The sequence below is a fragment of the Chroicocephalus ridibundus genome, chromosome 7, assembly GCF_963924245.1.
Source record: "Chroicocephalus ridibundus chromosome 7, bChrRid1.1, whole genome shotgun sequence".
NCBI classification, from domain to species: domain Eukaryota; kingdom Metazoa; phylum Chordata; class Aves; order Charadriiformes; family Laridae; genus Chroicocephalus; species Chroicocephalus ridibundus.
In genome coordinates this window covers 22,132,937-22,150,513 of record NC_086290.1, presented here as the reverse complement: position 1 = coordinate 22,150,513, position 17,577 = coordinate 22,132,937, and the positions used below count along the sequence as shown (strand labels likewise).

Genomic DNA, 17,577 nt, shown 5'->3' with positions numbered 1-17,577 from the left:
CACTTTGCCTCTCAAGAAATAAATTCCCACCAGCTAGGCTGTGGGAGGGTATGTGGGGTCCCTGAGCGTAGGAAGGAGGGTGCAGGTCAGCGCACTTTGCCTGCCAGAGGGAAGCTCAGGCCATGTGACATCAGTACGACAAAATATGTTTGGGAAGAGCCTGCATATCTGGGATTATACTCCAATTGACTGAATAGTGAATTTATAAGTAACTATTGATGATGGATGATATTTCACTTAGAGAAAACAATTCAGCTATACTTTTCCATAAGTGCTCATGGCCCAGAAAACAGGAGATGCCTAAAGCAATCAACTGAAAAAATAATTCTAAATAGACGTAAAGGAGTACAGATCTTTTTAGAGATTGCTTACAGACAACCCATCTCTGCAGGGCAAGACACAATGAAGTTGCATTTACTATTGCCAAATTCTCCTCTGGCAAAACTTGATTTAAAAGGAAATTGCAAACACCTGACATGTTTTTAAGCATCATAATAAGAACAGGAACACTGCTTTTATTTTCTGCACGTAGAACTGCTTTCTGCTCTGACACGGGAGGTTCAACATATCTCCATTTTTATTGCAGGGCCTGGGGCTGCTCATGGTGCTTGTGTATATAAATACGTATGCTGGCGAAATGCAGCTTCTTGTGCTGGCTGGAAGTTACCCACGGTCTTGTTAAAGTTGCAATCCAGAGATGTTAATTTTTGTTGCTTAATTTCCTCTGCAGCATCAGTAGTGAAGAAAGTATGAAGAAGTGATTAAGTAACTGTCCTCCCCATGTAGTATTTCACAGTTCCTTTGCTAAGACTAAGAAATTTTCCCCTCGGCATATGTACACATGCATAGCAGACTCAGCACAGCAGCTGGCTTTCCTTCTCCTGCAACCCTCATTAAAATTACCATTCTCTCTAACATAAAGAAAACAGAGTTTTGGCCTGATCTGTAATCTGGTCAATAAATAAAAATAGAAGCCAGTTTAGACCGAAGGAAAAGGCTCACCGAGGTCTGTTTTTGCCATGGCAACTGGCACATCTACAAACATGAGACTTGGAAGGTAAGGGTTGACTTCTGGTCCCTGTGATCTTTAATCAATGGGACCGTGGGACTTTCTATCAAATTAATAAAGTGCCGAAATGACAAGGTTTTCAGATAGAGTGCTTTGCACAGGCTGTGTTTCCAACTCCAGCCTGCCAGGGAGACTGACAACTCCAGTGCCTGCCCACAGTGACCCAGCTTTGCAGTGTAAAGATCTACCTCCAATTTTTTACAGGGGCCACAAATCAAGAAAAGAAACAAACCAAAGGGGTCATCAAGAAAAAAAATGTATTCTCTAGTTTCCAGGCAGGATAGTGATAAGAGGCAGTCAGTCAAAAGCCCCAAAGGCATTTGAGTGGTGGCATTCGAGAGTGGTTGAGAAAGCAGAGGCACAGGGGACAGGCAGGCTCACATGGACATGCCACTCTGACAGGAACAGGCGAGGTGACCAAGGAGCCAGCTGCCCAGAGGGTGGGCACTCTCAGAGATGTCTTTTTGAAATATTTTTTTTTTATTTTAACACATTGAGTCACTTAATTTGGATATAAAATTTATAGTTTGCATTTAAAATTTACAGGGTGTCTTTTTTGTTTTTGTTTTGGGGTTTTTTTGCTATCTCTGCTATTTTTAGTCGCACAAGTGTTGGAATGGAGAAAAAAAAATCCTTAACGGCTGCCAAACTTAGGTAGGATCAACGGGATAAGTGAGTGCATGTCCTGCTTCTGATACTTTCCAAGAGCAGATAGTGAGAGGCTAACTATAGAAACAAGGCAAGTAACGAGAGCTAAGTCCCTTGCTGCCTACCTCCCAGCCTCCTGGCTGGACCCACTCCAGACGGGATTTTGCAGTTTCAGTATAGCATATTTTTATGACTAAGAAATAAATACGCCATGACTTAGTGTCTCTGATCATTATTTAGACCATGGGAGAAGAAATGAGTTTGTTTCTTTCTTTGTGCTAGCCTCCCACCTGGAGCCTCCCAACAATCACCGATCAGGACTTTTTACTTTCCATAACAAGAGAAAGTCACCTTCAAAGAAACATCCCCATTGTGCCCAGAGGTACTTTCCTTATTTCACTGGGCTATTGCCCATTGCAGTATGAAGAAATGTATTTTGATTGCAAAAAAAAAAAAAAAAAGGAAATTGACTTCTTATCAACGAACAGGTTTTTGCTTGCAGCAAAAATCGTAAAACCCAAACATCAAAAGAGGAAGTCTTCTTGCTCTTAGGTGCAAAAAGGAAGTTTCCATGTAGAACACTTGCTAAAGATCTTTGGAAAGGACAGTTACTTTTTCAAAAGTCATGCTGCGCTGAAGGAAATAATGTACATATGCACCTCATGGGATTGACATAATTCCATTTTTAATAGCATAAATCAAAAATCAGTAAGCTCAGTGTAAAATTCACTTTGCATTGTACAAAAGGAATACTAAGTCATGTTTATATAAGTGCTGTGGTGCCAAGAAAAGCATGAAGACACAGCATGCGGGTGCTTGCCAACCTGACCAACTGTGTCTGTACTGACCTTTCCTGCTGCCTCCCACTCCTCTAGCCTCTGCCCTCATCAGAGTCCCACAGAGGAGCTTGCTCTCTTCCAGCCCAGAGAATTTTTTTCTCCTGCCTAAACCTAAACAGCTCGGGCTTAAGGCAGTCCAGACTCAGCCTCTTTTGTTCCATGGGAACCATACTTCTACCTTTTGTTAAAACTTGTGGCACGCAGCAAAATTCTTCACAGAAACATGTATGTCATGAAATCTCAGACAATCGTCAAATTTTTCAAGACTGATTTTTAATAAGAGAGCCCTCTTCAAGCCTCTCTCCCTGCCATATGGCAGCAGAGTGCCCCAGCTATGACTTGATCTGTGACGTCTGTTGTTATTTTTAGTAGTTGCTTCATCGTTGCTGATTGATGCTACATCTGTCTTTCAAATCTAGTATCATTCCTTGTGTTTGGGTTTGGGATTTCCTTCCAATCTTTATCTGTAACAGGATGTCTCCTACGACTGGTGGCATAACCGTAGAGTTTGAACACATTTGGAGTATTCAGTCTGAGCTTGGACTAAGCCTTGATTGTGGTTGTCTTTGCAGAGATTGAAGGACACCTGAAAACATAAAAGCAGCTGTTCCATTAGAAGACAGCGTGTGTGCTTTTTTTGGTCTGACATTAGAAACTGAACAAAGCTTCATGTGCAGAAATTGTTATGTTCCCACCTTCTGTCTCTCTGTGTTAGTCAGATAATTCCTTTGGTTTTAACCATCCTCATCAAATCTCTGTCACTTTGCTGGCATTATTCTCCCAGACTAGATAATCTCCTATTCAACAGATTCAAAGGTCTGTTTTTGTTAGGAACCCCAAATCCATTGTTACAGCTGGTAAGAAGATAGTGTAGAAAATAATTCGCCAAATAACTTGAATGTGTTCTTAAAATCAAAGCTGGCAAATAGTATCTACTTTATTTGAAATGTCCCTTACCTTACTGTACCAAAAGAGAGCTGTGAGTTGCTTTTATTTAGAGTTCACCTTACTTTCACCTTCGTACTATTTAGGTGAAGAAATTGTGATAGCCTGTGGAGTAAAATAACAAAAAATATTTTCAATATCTGGGAGAAATAAAGAAGCGAACAAAGTGTTTTCCTTTGTTTTTCAAAAGATCAGAGGACAGGAAGATAAAGCATCATGCAGAAACAGAAGTGTACTACAATACACTTCTGCCTTACATTTCTGACACTCTGAGGTGCTGTAAGTGGCACAATTAAGATGGGGATTATACTCAAGAGAAAAATCTGGTGTCTGGCTTCTTGGCCGCGGAACTGTCTTGCTAGCTACAGAAATAAATTTGGCTATGAATGGTTAAAAAATAAATTAATGAAGCATAAGAGCTGTCTGGTCACTGCCTTCTGTCAGGCACGAGAGTCCAGACTGCTGTAATTGCATACAGACTTTAACGCAAAACACTCAAACAAGCTGCTCATCTGCAGTCTCAGCCTGCAGTGGCAGAGTGAGTCTATTCACCTGGTGGAAAACTGCCGGCCCACGCCTCGATAGCTGTGAGCACACACTGCAAAATTTCTGGCTATCTTTAGGAAGCTTTGGAAGCATTTTATTTGATTGCTGCTACTAGCTGTTGTCAACACTGGAATAAAGATGAATCGGTTACAGACTACAGCTTAGAGCAGAGGAGTCTTGTGCCGAAAGAGAGCATGGGCATTCATTTCTCACTGAGAAATTATCTCTCCGGGAATAACTAAGATTCATTTTCATTCACTTGCTCTTATGAACTGTTGGAAAAAATCCAGAGATGAGAGGATACCTTCATTTGGAGTGGTAATATGCTGGAATAAACAGCTAGTCCAATTGAGGGAAGAAGCAGTTATTTTACTGCATTTGGCTCAATGAATTGTGATCTTTTTCTTCCTGTGCAAAGGGGTATTAAAATGACGTGAGCTGTAAGCAAAATGTTTCCCTTCAACTCAGACCATGACTGAGGGGACTTATCCTGACAGTATTGCCCATCTTTCATGAACTAAATAGTATCTATAACTTACCAAAATTCAGAGATTTTGCATGTGTCCCCTACAAGAATGCAGGGATGGAAGCATCTGTCCTCAGTCTCCTTGATTTACTGAATTCCTGCTCTCTACTATTTTAATTCAGCGGCTAATTCTTCACTCACTGAAGGGCTGACTCTAGCAACAGAAACTGAGTTTTCCCTTCCCAGGACACCAGAAGGAAACAAAGTACAAGAGGGCTTGAGGAGATGGAGTGGATTTGTCTAGTTTTTCCACCAGTAGCTGAAAAAGGAGGAGGGGACTGTGGGAGGGGGACCAAAATTGTGTGCTTCATGTTCTCCACTTTGCCCTACACAGACAGATGATTTTTCAGCATAGATTCACTTTTATGGCTCATGTCATAAAGTCGGGTCAGAATTTATTAATCTTCAGGATTTTTTGTAAGGATGAGTTGAGAGAAACGGAGGTTTAGAAGGGAGGAGAGCCCTTCAAAAAGGCTTGGGTGCTCTGTGGTCTTGGATCCAACTCATCACTGCCTTAATCTACTTCATTAAGCAGGGTGAAACAGCCTTTGCACACCCTTTATGAATGCTTAGATGAGCAAAGTCCTGAAGTGAAAAGACTGAAGTAATTTGAGTAAAGCTAAAACTGTATTCTGCCTCTGGCAAGCCAAGCATTGTCTGGAGATGTTGGACTTCCTTGCATGCTAAGTGTGAGGTCTGCTCCAGTACCTTGAAAAGCAAAGGCATTGCATCACCTTTGGCCATGTTGCTCCTGAAGAAGCTGTCAGGGGAGAGTGAGGCAAAGCAGAGTTCTGCTCCACCGTATATATTTTCCTTCCAACCTTTCCATTCCTGTGCCCTGCACTGCAAGTAACTATTTTATTTTCTTTTCTGTAGCTGTATGATGTGGTTCACAAGGTGGTTATCACTGTGACATTATCTCAGATAGCGTTATTCTCAAAGCTATGCTGTGTACACTAGTGTAGATTGTAGACTTCTTTTTATTAAGAAAATGGGAGAAGACGAACAGGTTTTTATTTGGTTATGCTGTTACTGTGAACATGGTAATGAGGAAAATGGAGTTCTCGTTAACTACATTTAATTGTGATGCACTTTTGTGCATCAGGATTTATCATGGAAAATCTGAGACCAGAGAAGATTTGAGGAGAGCTGACAGTTACTACAATTAAGGCATTGCCTTTCTACCTTGTCCTATCACTCCGGGCTTTCTGCAGTAGGACGTGATTTCAGAGGGGAACCAAACATGTTTGCCATTTCACTCTAAACTGCGGTGACATTGGCTGAGGTCATAGTATTGTCCTCACCAATGTCCCTTATTGAAAAATCCATGGAGGGCTCATGTCCGGTGAAAGTTCACTACTACTCAGGAGCTTCCAGGTTGTAAGATCTTCATTTTAAAGAAAGAATGGTAAAATATTAGAAGCAGTGGGGAGAGGGACAAGCTATGGGTTAGAAAACAAAGCTTTTCAGCAAGTTTTTAATCTGAGTTTAGCTTAATCTCTGAACCAATTTTCATATTATTCAGCTGATGTTGCTATTTACTGCAGGGACAGTAGTGTATACTAAATTATTGCATGGCTAATAAAGTAATTCTATACTAATGCTGATAAAATAATGCTATGATAATCTGTTCCCGTACAATCATTGTGAGCTTTTTTTCCCCAGAGAACAGTCTGATCTCTTTGTGTGTAATTGCTTTCCGAGTGCCCTGACTTTATGTTGTGAGATTACATTAGTCAAATTTAAACTCTCCATTAGATGTCAATGAACTGTAACCATTGTGACTGCAAGGTTATTGACCCAGGTGCAAATAGCCAATGCCCAGTTTAAAGATTCAGTTCTGACAAATGGGTTAGAATAATGAAAACGTGATGGGAAATGGTTGGGTGCTTCACTGACTAATTGAACAGGATCCTTGCAATTTGTTCTATGATACATGATTTTTCACAGCCACGGGTGAGTAACAAATCTATCATGTTTAATGTTTCAGAGTTAACTGATGAAACTTCCTGAACTGAAAGGTCCCTGTATTTTTCCTTCAGAACAATTTCAGATAAATGCTAAATTCCCTTTGCACAGTTAGTGTTTTGGGTTGGGTTGTTTTGGTTTGGTTTGTTCTGTTTTTTTGGAATAGGACTGTTTGAAGAATAAGACATTCAAGTTCTGTTTTGAAGCAAAATGTCTTTCTGCATGTATGCTATCATTAATATCTGAGGAAGTGGTAGTGCTTTCAGGGCCAATTTTCATTGGCATTTTTTCCCCCTTTATGTTAAATAAAGATCTAATCTGAATAAAGGTATGATTTGAAAAATATTTCAAAGAGCTTTGGATCAGGTCCTAATGTTACTTCATTCTATAGGATATGTTCCTTTGTTAGCATTTTTCAAGTATTACTTGTTTAAATCTGGATTTTGAGTTCCTTAAAGTCTGTGTTTTCAGATCTCCAGCTCCAACCTCACAACTGAATTGACACATATAAAAAAATTGTCCTGAGAATATGATCACTGACAAAACTGCCAAAAATGAGCTCCTGAGAAACTTTCTTTTTCTTAAGAAACTGCTGGAACTTTAGGGGTATTTGAACAAATAGTTTTTGGAGATCGTCTGTTTGAGACTATTTCAATGGATCAGACACAGCAAAAGCCAGGAGGCAGGGAGCAGAATAACTCTGTGTTTTCTCTGAAGAAGTGAGTGAATTTTTTTTTCCACCTGGGGGAATTTGTTACTCTCCTCTTCAGTGAAAACGTAATCTCAGGGGACTTAAAGCTGCCAGGAATATACACTTGCTCTTTTGGGGAAGCTACATTTATTTCAATATAAACTGCAAATATAAATCAATATAAATCTGCAAATTAAGCACTTAAATCTTTTTCCATATGCTTGATGCAAATCCAGCTGAAATGAAATTTAATGATTAGTAGGTAGGTCCCATGTGAAACAGTGATACGTATATGATGCTTTCCTTTCTTCTTTCTGGTCAGAAGCAGATGTTACATGCTTTCTCTGTTGTATAAAAGAGCAGAAAGAGAACTTGGAAATGTGCACACAATAGAGACTTTAACTAAGGAAGTACCGTAGCTTGTTCAGCCCATTTGCCACCTGTCTCAGACAATGGAAAAATTATGATTAAGATTGTAAATTTTTTCACTGTATGTGGGGACGAATTAAAAGCTCCTGGGATTTTATGTTGTAGGTAACTCTTCTAGTCCTGGACAGACGTTTTGCTATTGCAGTGGTGATTTGGCTTTACACATTTACTCAAGGAGAGAATTTGAGTACCAATTTAGCGGGTCACAGAAAGTGAGGGGGTCAGAATTTACGGACCTGCAGATGAATAAGTTGTCTCTGCTCATCAGAAACTTTTAGGCAAGAAAAACTACATCCATAGAGTAGCGATCCGTAAACCAATGTCCAAATGAATGGATGTAGTGATTGAAGTTCTGCAGAGGTCTGTCTTGATTCTGGCATAACCCAGTAATATTGATAGTGATGTGGATTACACAATGGAGAATACCCTTATTAAATTTGATCATGACATAAAAGGAGGACAGACTGTAGATATGCTGAAGAACAGGACTAGAAGTCAAAATACCCTTAACAAACAGGTAAAAAGGTGCTATTAAATATGGACAATAGCAGGCATGATTAATCAACTGTGAAAATATAGTTTGGAAACCAACTGGCTCTGTAGCAAATTGCAAAAAATGAGTGGCTTTGGTGGATTACAAACTGAACGTGAACCAACAATGTGTTACTTCTGTTAAAAAACCAAATGTCATACTGGGTTGCATAAACAGGAATATAATCCATGAAACATGAAATAATCCTTCTCCTTTGCTCAGCGTTGGTAAAACTTGTGCTGTAGTGCTGTTACGCACTCATCACTTCAAAAAAGATATACTAGAATCCAGAGGAGAGCAGTGGAAATTATCAGAGGTTTAGAAATACACCCTACCAAGGAAAACTGAATGAGTTGCTTTCCTCATCTGAAGGGGGAGACTTTCTCGTATTATTTAAATAAATACAACCTACTTACAAAGTGGAAAGGAATTATTATGTTCCATATCCTTGGTGGATTGCACAAGACAGGTTTTAAATTATGACAGGTAAGATTCGGTTTAGACATTAGGAAAAAAATATTTTAGCAATAAAGATAGCGAAGCACTAAATGCCTAGGGAGTTCTTCAGGCATCTTTGATAAACATCAGTTAAAATGATACAAGAATAATTGAACTTTGCCATGGATGCTTAGAATTAATCAAGAGACTTTGGTCTTTCCAGCCTGACCTACTGATGATTCAGTGATGTGCCAAGAGATGTACACATAAATTCAGGAGGAGAGGATAAAAAAGAGAAGGGTTTGGTTGGGAGTCAGCAGTTCTTGAAAGCCAATTTGGAGGGAAAAGTAACACAAGTGAAAGATTGAGACTTTATGGGAAGTTAAATTATTAAGTCACATATACCTCCTGAACCACCAGACTGGCTCCTATTATGTTGCTCCATTTGGATCTAGGAATGGGTGTATTTCATTCACCTTCCAGTAATTTCAGAACCAAGCTTCTTTTCAGCCCTTCCCACTTGTAAGGACTGCCTGGCTGTGGCTAATCACACAGCTGTTGCCAATAGGAAGAGATTGGTAGTTTTAATACCACTAGCGGAAAAGAAGTGGTTCCTTTAGAGGGCTAAATGGGTAAAAACTCACCTGGCTGGAAAGTCAGGTGGTGTAACACAAATAATCTGTGGAAATTTTACACAGATTACTTCCTGTGTTATTTGAGTAAAAGATGTTAAAGCTTTGATATCTGAATGTGTTGTAATATGCTAAAAATGATAGGTTGTGAGAGGTTTATACAGAAGTATAAACATACAAATGTTGATGTTTAATGACTGCTGTAAGGTATTGTAACTAGACTTTGGGGTACATTACATTAATCAGAGGTTTGGATGAGATGACTTTGGTTATGAAAGGGCATGTTTTTGGGAGGGTTTCTGCAGCACTATTGCCCAGGTGCCGTCTTGGATGCCAGGCCCATCTGGACAAAACTAGCACTACTGGAAGATTTTGCCTCACAAAAGTTCTTCTTTAACAAAAAATGTTAACTTTGTCTCATTTCTTCTCATGTACAACATCTGCTTAGCATGTCAATGTGACTAGTTGGGAATAAACCTGTCCAGAGGAGCAGGTCTGCTGGGCAACTTGTCCCAGCCAAGATCTGTGGGAGTGCAGCTGGTGGTGGTGACGCTGCAGATGTCAGTGTGGCCCTAGGGTGTCCCCCCTGCTCCCAGCCAACCTTCTTGTCCCCCTGGTATGGTCCTGCTGGCTGCTGCCAGCTGGGATGGGACAAGGCAGGGGCAGGTCTCCTGCCTGATGCTCCCTCATAACTGAGGCAGGATCTGTCATATTAATATCTCAGTCTAAACTATGGATGTCACCTGCACAAAGGCAGTAGTTTATTTTAATACAGCCATGAATGGTGACAGGGTTGTTTGCAGCGGGCTGCAGAGCTCTGTGGAGCAGCCGCCACTTGAGGCAGGAGGCGCTGAAGCCTTTAGAGGCCTTGCACTTAGGGGTGAGCCGGGCATGTTTCTCTGAGGTGTTTTTTTACTCTGTAGTTTCACTCTGGGACATCTATTCTGTAATATCTTATGCTGTAATCGGTGGCGTTGCCTTGGGGTAATGAGGGCAAAACTGAGGTAAGCAGGAGTTTAACTTAATATTGTCGTCTACTCACAGAGAAATGTATGCTGATACTCTTTTTTTTTTTCTCCCCTCTCTTCAGGACTTCTGATTTAAGTAACTAATCATCATGTCTGACCCTGTTGTTCTGCGTAGCATCAAGAGATTGGGAGAGGATAACTATGCTTTTGACTTGGATGGCAAAAGTAAGAAGTTTATTCTTCAGTCAGCTCCTTATTTCATAAAGCATGTAAAATAAGAGGTGGGTGGCCTATGTGGAGCAAATAGTCTACAGAATACAAAGAAAATACTCTGTGGAATAAGTATAGAGTTATGTGGTACCTGCTGCTATGGATATGCTGCCTGCAAAGCAACTTTTCCCTAAAAACTACATAGAACAATCCCTACTTATGGACAATCTTTACTTATCAGCCTACAAGTTCACAATATCGACCTAGTTTTTTATACTCAGCACTTTGGTGTGCAAGTAAAGGGCCTTTACTAGGGAAAAAATAAAAAGTTCTGTCTTCTGTAGTTTCTAGAGCTGCTTTCAACAAACACATATATCTGTAGTCATACGAGGCAGAATTCTTATGAGCTATTGCTATGAGAATAGCTGCATTCCTTCTTCTCATCAGAGCTTTTCCTTTTTTCTTCCATTTTTCCTTTGCAGGGTGCACTTTTCCATTTTGCCAATCCAAATTTGGCAAGGGTCAAGGAAGAGAAACTTCTAAATATTTTGAGTTCTGTTTATAAGACTTGAGAAAAGTGGGCAAAGAGAGAGATATTAAATATTTATACTGAATGTGAGATACAAAGGAAAGCAAAACAGTATCACATAATGGAAGATGAATTGCAATACAGTGCAACAGATATGCTCCTCACATAGAGTAAAAAGGGTTCACAAAAGGATTCCTGCACTCAGATATCACCCGAGTTCCCTAAGCATACTACGTTTTGCATTTTCAAATTCCCTGATGGCTGTGACCTAATCTGCAAGCGTTTAAGCTTTCATTAAAACATTCTCCTAAGATCCAATGAAATGCTTCAGACCATGCATAAAATAGCCTCTGTTATAAACACAGGCCTTAATGGGTTTAACAAATGTGACATTCACTCTCAATTTCACCTGCTTCATCACAAAAACAGCTGCTCTCAAGTTGGCTCTGAAAAAAATACAGCTTGAGAAGGAAGGATGCTTTTTTATCATGGGTTCTCTTTTTTTTTTCTTTTCCTTTTAATTCATCAGATGTATTGTTAGAACAATCACGCTGGGTAGTGATAAAGACTATGCAGCTTTACTTCACTTGAAATACTTTATGACAGATTACCTCCAGAAAACTGGAGACTCATATTGAAAGACAGTCCCTCTCTCTGGAACTACTTTTCACCAACAAAAAGAAATCAAAACAAACCATACTAGACTGTCACAGTGAATTTTTTTCTCCTGCCTAAACCTAAACAGCTCAGGTTTAAGGCAGTCCAGACTCAGCCTCTTTTGTTCCATGGGAACCATACTTCTACCTTTTGTTAAAACTTGTGTCACGCAGCAAAATTCTTCACAGAAACATGTATGTCATGAAATCTCAGACAATCGTCAAATTTTTCAAGACTGATTTTTAATAAGAGAGCCCTCTTCAAGCCTCTCTCCCTGCCATATGGCAGCAGAGTGCCCCAGCTATGACTTGATCTGTGACGTCTGTTGTTATTTTTAGCAGTTGCTTCATCGTTGCTGATTGATGCTACATCTGTCTTTCAAATCTAGTATCATTCCTTGTGTTTGGGTTTGGGATTTCCTTCCAATCTTTATCTGTAACAGGATGTCTCCTACGACTGGTGGCATAACCGTAGAGTTTGAACACATTTGGAGTATTCAGTCTGAGCTTGGACTAAGCCTTGATTGTGGTTGTCTTTGCAGAGATTGACGGATACCTGAAAACATAAAAGCAGCTGTTCCATTAGAAGACAGCGTGTGTGCTTTTTTTGGTCTGACATTAGAAACTGAACAAAGCTTCATGTATAGAAGGTGTTACGGTTATGTTCCCACCTTCTGTCTCTCTGTGTTAGCCAGATAATTCCTTTGGTTTTAACCATCCTCATCAAATCTCTGTCACTTTGCTGGGATTATTCTCCCAGACTAGATAATCTCCTATTCAACAGATTCAAAGGTCTGTTTTTGTTAGGAACCCCAAATCCATTGTTACAGCTGGTAAGAAGATAGTGTAGAAAATCATTCGTCAAATAACTTGAATGTGTTCTTAAAATCAAAGCCGGCATGCTAGATTCTGCAGCTGATTTTAAAGTCTGCAACACAGCAGCAGCAACCTCAGCTCCACGACTGTGAAAGAAACCAATGTGAATGTATTCTGAAAGTCCGCTCTCTCCCCAGTGTATTGCTGCCGCAGCACACTGCTCTGCATCCTGCTGGAGTGAGCAGCCATCTGCCTGCTGAAGCAATACAGATTTCCCCCCTCCCCTCCCCTGCTGTGTTCTGTTCTGTTTTTAAAACTTCTCACTTAGGCTGCTAGCTGAAGGCAGTTTCAATGCATGCGGCATTGTGGGCTCTAATACTGGTGGAGAGGGGGGAGGAATGACGAGAAAAGGGAGTGAATAGGTAAAAGGGTATGTCCTTCTATTTCTGGGAGAGAAGACTGTTCGTCTCTTCCAGACATTTACTTAGAACTTCTCCCAGATTGCCCAGATTTATCTAGCTGGTTTGAGGGGCTGTTTTTTGTCTCTTAGTTTGCCTTTATGTACTTGTCACTTTTACTTGTTAGAGGATTTTGGCAAAAGACTTTCTATTGGGAACAAAGCTCTTCCTATTTTCACAGTTGGTTTTTTTTTTTTTTGTCTATCCAAGTGAGTTTGCCTCTGTTTTCTCAGTTTCCTTGGAAATGCACTGTGTTTTCTGCTTAATGTAGTGAGCAGTTTGTTGAACTGCTAGAGCACCTTTCCCAAAGCAAACACCATTGCTTTAAAACCATACTGGCACCGGCATTCTGCTGATTGATCTCATGCTCTGTAATCTCCAGTGAGGTTTGTTTCAATAACCAACTACATATTAGTAAGAATTAGCCCTCACTGGATCAACCCTTGGACACCACATCTGTAGGTATAGTTAAGAGCCAGCTTTAGCTGGGAGCCTTTTGAGTACAATTTTTCATCACTTGATTTCCTCAAGCTTAACTTTTACTGTGTTTACTAAAAACTCAAATTCTTGGCAATGTTCTTCAGCTTTTTCTTGATTCTGTGCTTTTTTCAAATTGGAAAATTTCTTAAATGTCTTAATTCCTCTTTCAAAAATTTTTAAGCATTCAAAGGTTACTATAACTTTTTCTTTAGAGTTAATAAATTCTTTCGTCTTCCCTGCCCTCTTTTCAATAAAAATCATGTTCTGTTCTCTTTATCTACTTTTTCAATTTAGCAGTGTGATCTGTTACTTGTCTGTTTCTTTATTTAAAATTAAGCACAGACAATGTCATTCAAAATTCTCCTCCTGCTTAAAACCTGCTGGCCTGCAAGAGCTGGCCCGCAGCTCCTCGCACTCTTGAATAGCGTTGATGTACTCTTGTTTCCCTCTTCAAGTTCATAGATTAGGATTTCTTCACCTTTGGAGAATGCTTATTTTGCTCTCTAAATTGATATGACTCAGAAAGCTATTTCACCAGACTCTCTTGTTCCTCCCATTTTCCTCCCAGTAGCCAGTTCCTTCATGTTTTGCAAAACACTTGGCATTATGAGCCTGCAGAGGAAGCTTTCTCTAAACCTTATCTTTTCCAATAAGCCCTGGAGAATCTTCTAGGAGTGATTTCAAATGATTACAGCTGTTACCAGCTGTCAAACTTCAAAAAACTGCAGAGATGTTTCCTTTTCCTTCACAACCAGCTCTTTTCTAACCCCAAATGATTCTTTGTAATAATAATTTTACAAATTAAAACCTTCCTGGGATAGACACATGTCCTTATTGAAAGAATCTTTTCTTTTTACCATCCCTGAGTAACAAAGAGAGCAAAATAAAACCAGCAGAGTCATTGTTATCTAAAGCCAAATAAAGTTATCTTACTAACCCCCAAAAGGAGATGTAATCAGCTGTTCCCTTAGTCTCAAACTCAGACAGCTTTCATCTAACATTGTTGCCTTGAGAAATGCAAAACCATGGAGAGAATGGAAAAGCCTTCTTCCATTGGGTAGGAAAATGGTGGAAGCAAAATTTGTGGTTGCAGTGACCTCTTTGCACCTTCTGTGAATTGTGATGCAAAGTTCCTCTGTGTTTGCTGTGTGAGACAGGCCTGTGCATGCTCAGCGTTGTGTCACTAGATGTGAAGAAAGGCAGGCAGTGCTTGAAAAGCATGTGGTTCTGTAACTGATGCTGGGATGCTCAGTGCATTGTAAATGAGCAAGGTGCGTATGCCCAGTGCCCTTAGATTATCCAAACTGTCCTGTATACATAAAACTAGCTCTTTATTCATTGTCATCTCAAGTGATGTACAACAAATGTTTTCTACATCAGCCCTTATGATGACTCTTCTTCTTTAAGGCCCCTGCAAACACAAGCTGTGCTTTAGGTATGTCAACATCTCTTGAAAGGGAGTGAAATCCAGACCTGTTCTGGGGACCGTACAGCATGGTTACATCTTGCAGTATAATTCCGTTCCTTAGGGAGTATCCCAAGAATAGACTTCAGTTCATCTTATCATCCAGGGGCACAGCTGCCCCTCTTCCCCAGGATTTGCAGTCTGTAAGTTGTTGGAAGGCAAGAGTGAAGAACTACTGCTCCTCCTTTCAGGGAACATGAATGGACTGCAAGTAGAGTAGTATTCCTTGATGACACAGTGTCCAATAGAACTAATTAAATACTAGCAAATATTCTGCAATGAACACAAATTGACTTTTGGCAATAGTCCTGAATAATGTATTTAGTGGAAACCATTTTGTCATCTGGGGGATTAAAAACCTGAGACTACTTCTTCAAGAGAAAGCAGGCATAAATTGATATAAATTTACCAAGGAATTTTTGGACCCATTGTCAGTTCATGTCCCTAGCTAGATGAATGAGAGGGAATAAGATGCTTTACAACTCAGGAATGACCAGGTGGGGTTCTAGGGTTTATGTTTCACATGTCTACAGAGGATTATGTACTTTAACAATAATCATTAACTAGACTGTGCATTTATTTTTCCTAACAGGTAACAGCTTCAAGAAATCAGAGTAAGTCATGTACACAAACAGAACAATCAGTATTTCTAGGAATATTCAAAGAAGTTAATGTCATTGGATCAAATTGACGCATTTATTGAATATATGGTATTTAATGAAAAGCTGTTCTCTAGGAGTGGAACTGCCTTATTTGATACAACTGACACAGGTAGACCAAAACAGTCCTAGAAATCCTTAAAAACACAGAGTAATGTCAGCAAAATATGGTCTTTCTTCTGAAAATGTTTTTGATACTCAAATTTGTCTTTCTTCAGTGCTTTTAGTTTGAGAAATGAGTTTTTCTGGAATTTTAATCAATCTTGATTAATTTCTCTTAAAGCTTAACCATTAGAGGCTAAAATAAAATGAATTAGTTCGCATCATTTGAACTCGGATATTGAGATTTAAACATAGAATTCTAGATAGTTAAAAGCTAAAATGACTTAAAGACCTTGACCTTCAGCTATTATCTCAGATTTGAATGGGGTTAAGAGGCCCCCTCTTCCTAAATCTTGTGACAACTCTGTAGCAAACTGGACATCCTAATGGGGACTGTAATTTGGGCCAGCTCTTTCTGACACAGCGTACGCAGTCTGAGAACTACTCCTAGAATGAGAAAGCAAGATCGTCTCTTAATTTTTGTCTTTGTCAGGTTGCCCATCTCAGAGAGCAGGAGCCCAATATTCAAGGTCTACCATGGTCTTCGCACATATTTTGAAACCCAAGTTCTGTTTGACTTTCACATGTAACACACATATGGTCCTACCTACTGTACATGTAAAACTTCCTTCAGGCTTTCTAGGATCTGGTTTCTGAAAACTGTTCATGACAAATAAAGCTTGAATTTATTTGTTTCATTAAAAACAAAATTACCCAAATTCAAATCCCTGCTCATTCATCACTGGATGTATACAGCTGATAATTACTATGATTACTTGTTATAGTATGGATCCCATCCATAATGGTGTAACTAGTCCTTTATATTTTAACTGATCGTACAGAATAGCAACACATAATCTGAGCACTGAATAAAAACCTGTATGGTAGGGTGAGAGATTATGCTGCCACTATGGACATATGAACATACAGGCAATATAAGACGGAATGGGAACAGGACCTTTCTCTGTCTAAAAGAAAAAACTAGCCAAAAATTTCTCTATCTGACCTCCAAGAACCTACAATCCACATTATGGCAATAGTGTTTTGAGAAACTGCTTATGAAACAAAGCATAAAGATTCAGATCATTGTAACCTAACTTCTGTTCTAGTCCCTGTCTAAAATTTGAAAGAATGATCAAATCACCAGTTCCAAAGAAATCTGAGGGAAACAGCTGGTCTCTTAAAATTCTGGGCAAAATGTCTCAAACAAAATGTAATTTCAGCGAAGTAACCAAGAGAATAAAAAGATTAATGTAAAATCTTATCTTTTTTGCTAGGAATTTCTCTACATATGAAGAACCTTTTATAGAGAAGAAAAATGAAAAGTGAGTTAAGTTCAATTCTGTGTACTGTTTTTGCATACAGAACAAAAGATGTGCTAAAATGCAAGTTTATAATTTTATGTTTTCTGTTCTTGAAGGTCATCAGAGAAGAAAGAAAACGCTATTCGTATTGGCTTCTTTCAGCTGGTAATGAAAGCAATGGCTATAAATATTTTATGTGTATTGTGCTGCAGAATAAGTGACAATAATCTATATGGTTGTTTTGGGGAATAGCTGTGACTAAGCCAAACTTTTAAGGATTAAACCATTTGGCATGAAATCCTGTCATTAAAGTCAATGGGAATTTAATAGAAGCATTTGTCATTTTGTCAGCTTGGTATTGATTATTGATATTTGTGTCATCATTGTCTATTAAACCCTTTATATTGAACCTACAGGTAGATATGGGGAAAAGAGTTAAGATGCACAGCAGGAATCTAGGTGACCTTGGTTCATTCTTATTTCTGCCAAAAATTTGCTGTGTGATATTTGGCAGGTAATTTAGCTTCCTTGGAATTGCTCCATAGGTATTAGAAGATTTGGTAACTACAGAAACTTAGGAATGTACAATACTGTATAGTATGTCTAGGTTTTGGTGGGTCTTAGAATCCCATAGGGTGCATCGAAATTTTAAAATTAATGTAGTAGA

General features: G+C 39.3%; 2 protein-coding genes across 7 annotated transcripts in view; one reads left to right on the top strand and one right to left on the bottom strand.

The window, feature by feature from the left end:
- ABCB11 (ATP binding cassette subfamily B member 11) overlaps nt 1–17,577 on the top strand; it is a 72,219-nt gene that overhangs the window by 13,298 nt on the left and 41,344 nt on the right. Inside the window, exons 1-5 of one of the 2 annotated variants that reach the window (XM_063340311.1) lie at nt 6,405–6,529; nt 10,354–10,456; nt 15,438–15,459; nt 16,884–16,931; nt 17,027–17,075. In XM_063340311.1, the coding sequence (XP_063196381.1) occupies nt 10,381–10,456; nt 15,438–15,459; nt 16,884–16,931; nt 17,027–17,075 (195 nt within the window). In that variant the 5' untranslated portion in view covers nt 6,405–6,529; nt 10,354–10,380. Of the gene's footprint in view, nt 1–6,404; nt 6,530–10,353; nt 10,457–15,437; nt 15,460–16,883; nt 16,932–17,026; nt 17,076–17,577 lie in introns of those variants that run through there. The other variant, XM_063340312.1, reaches the window with a different exon arrangement.
- Nucleotides 1–17,577, bottom strand: part of DHRS9 (dehydrogenase/reductase 9) — a 31,406-nt gene that overhangs the window by 6,798 nt on the left and 7,031 nt on the right. For 3 of the 5 annotated variants that reach the window (XM_063340317.1, XM_063340320.1, XM_063340319.1), the window contains one exon: nt 3,514–3,606. The exons of the other annotated variants lie outside the window; for them this stretch is intronic. The gene's annotated coding sequence lies outside the window, so the exon portion shown is untranslated. The remainder of the gene's footprint in view (nt 1–3,513; nt 3,607–17,577) is intronic. 5 annotated transcript variants of the gene reach the window in all.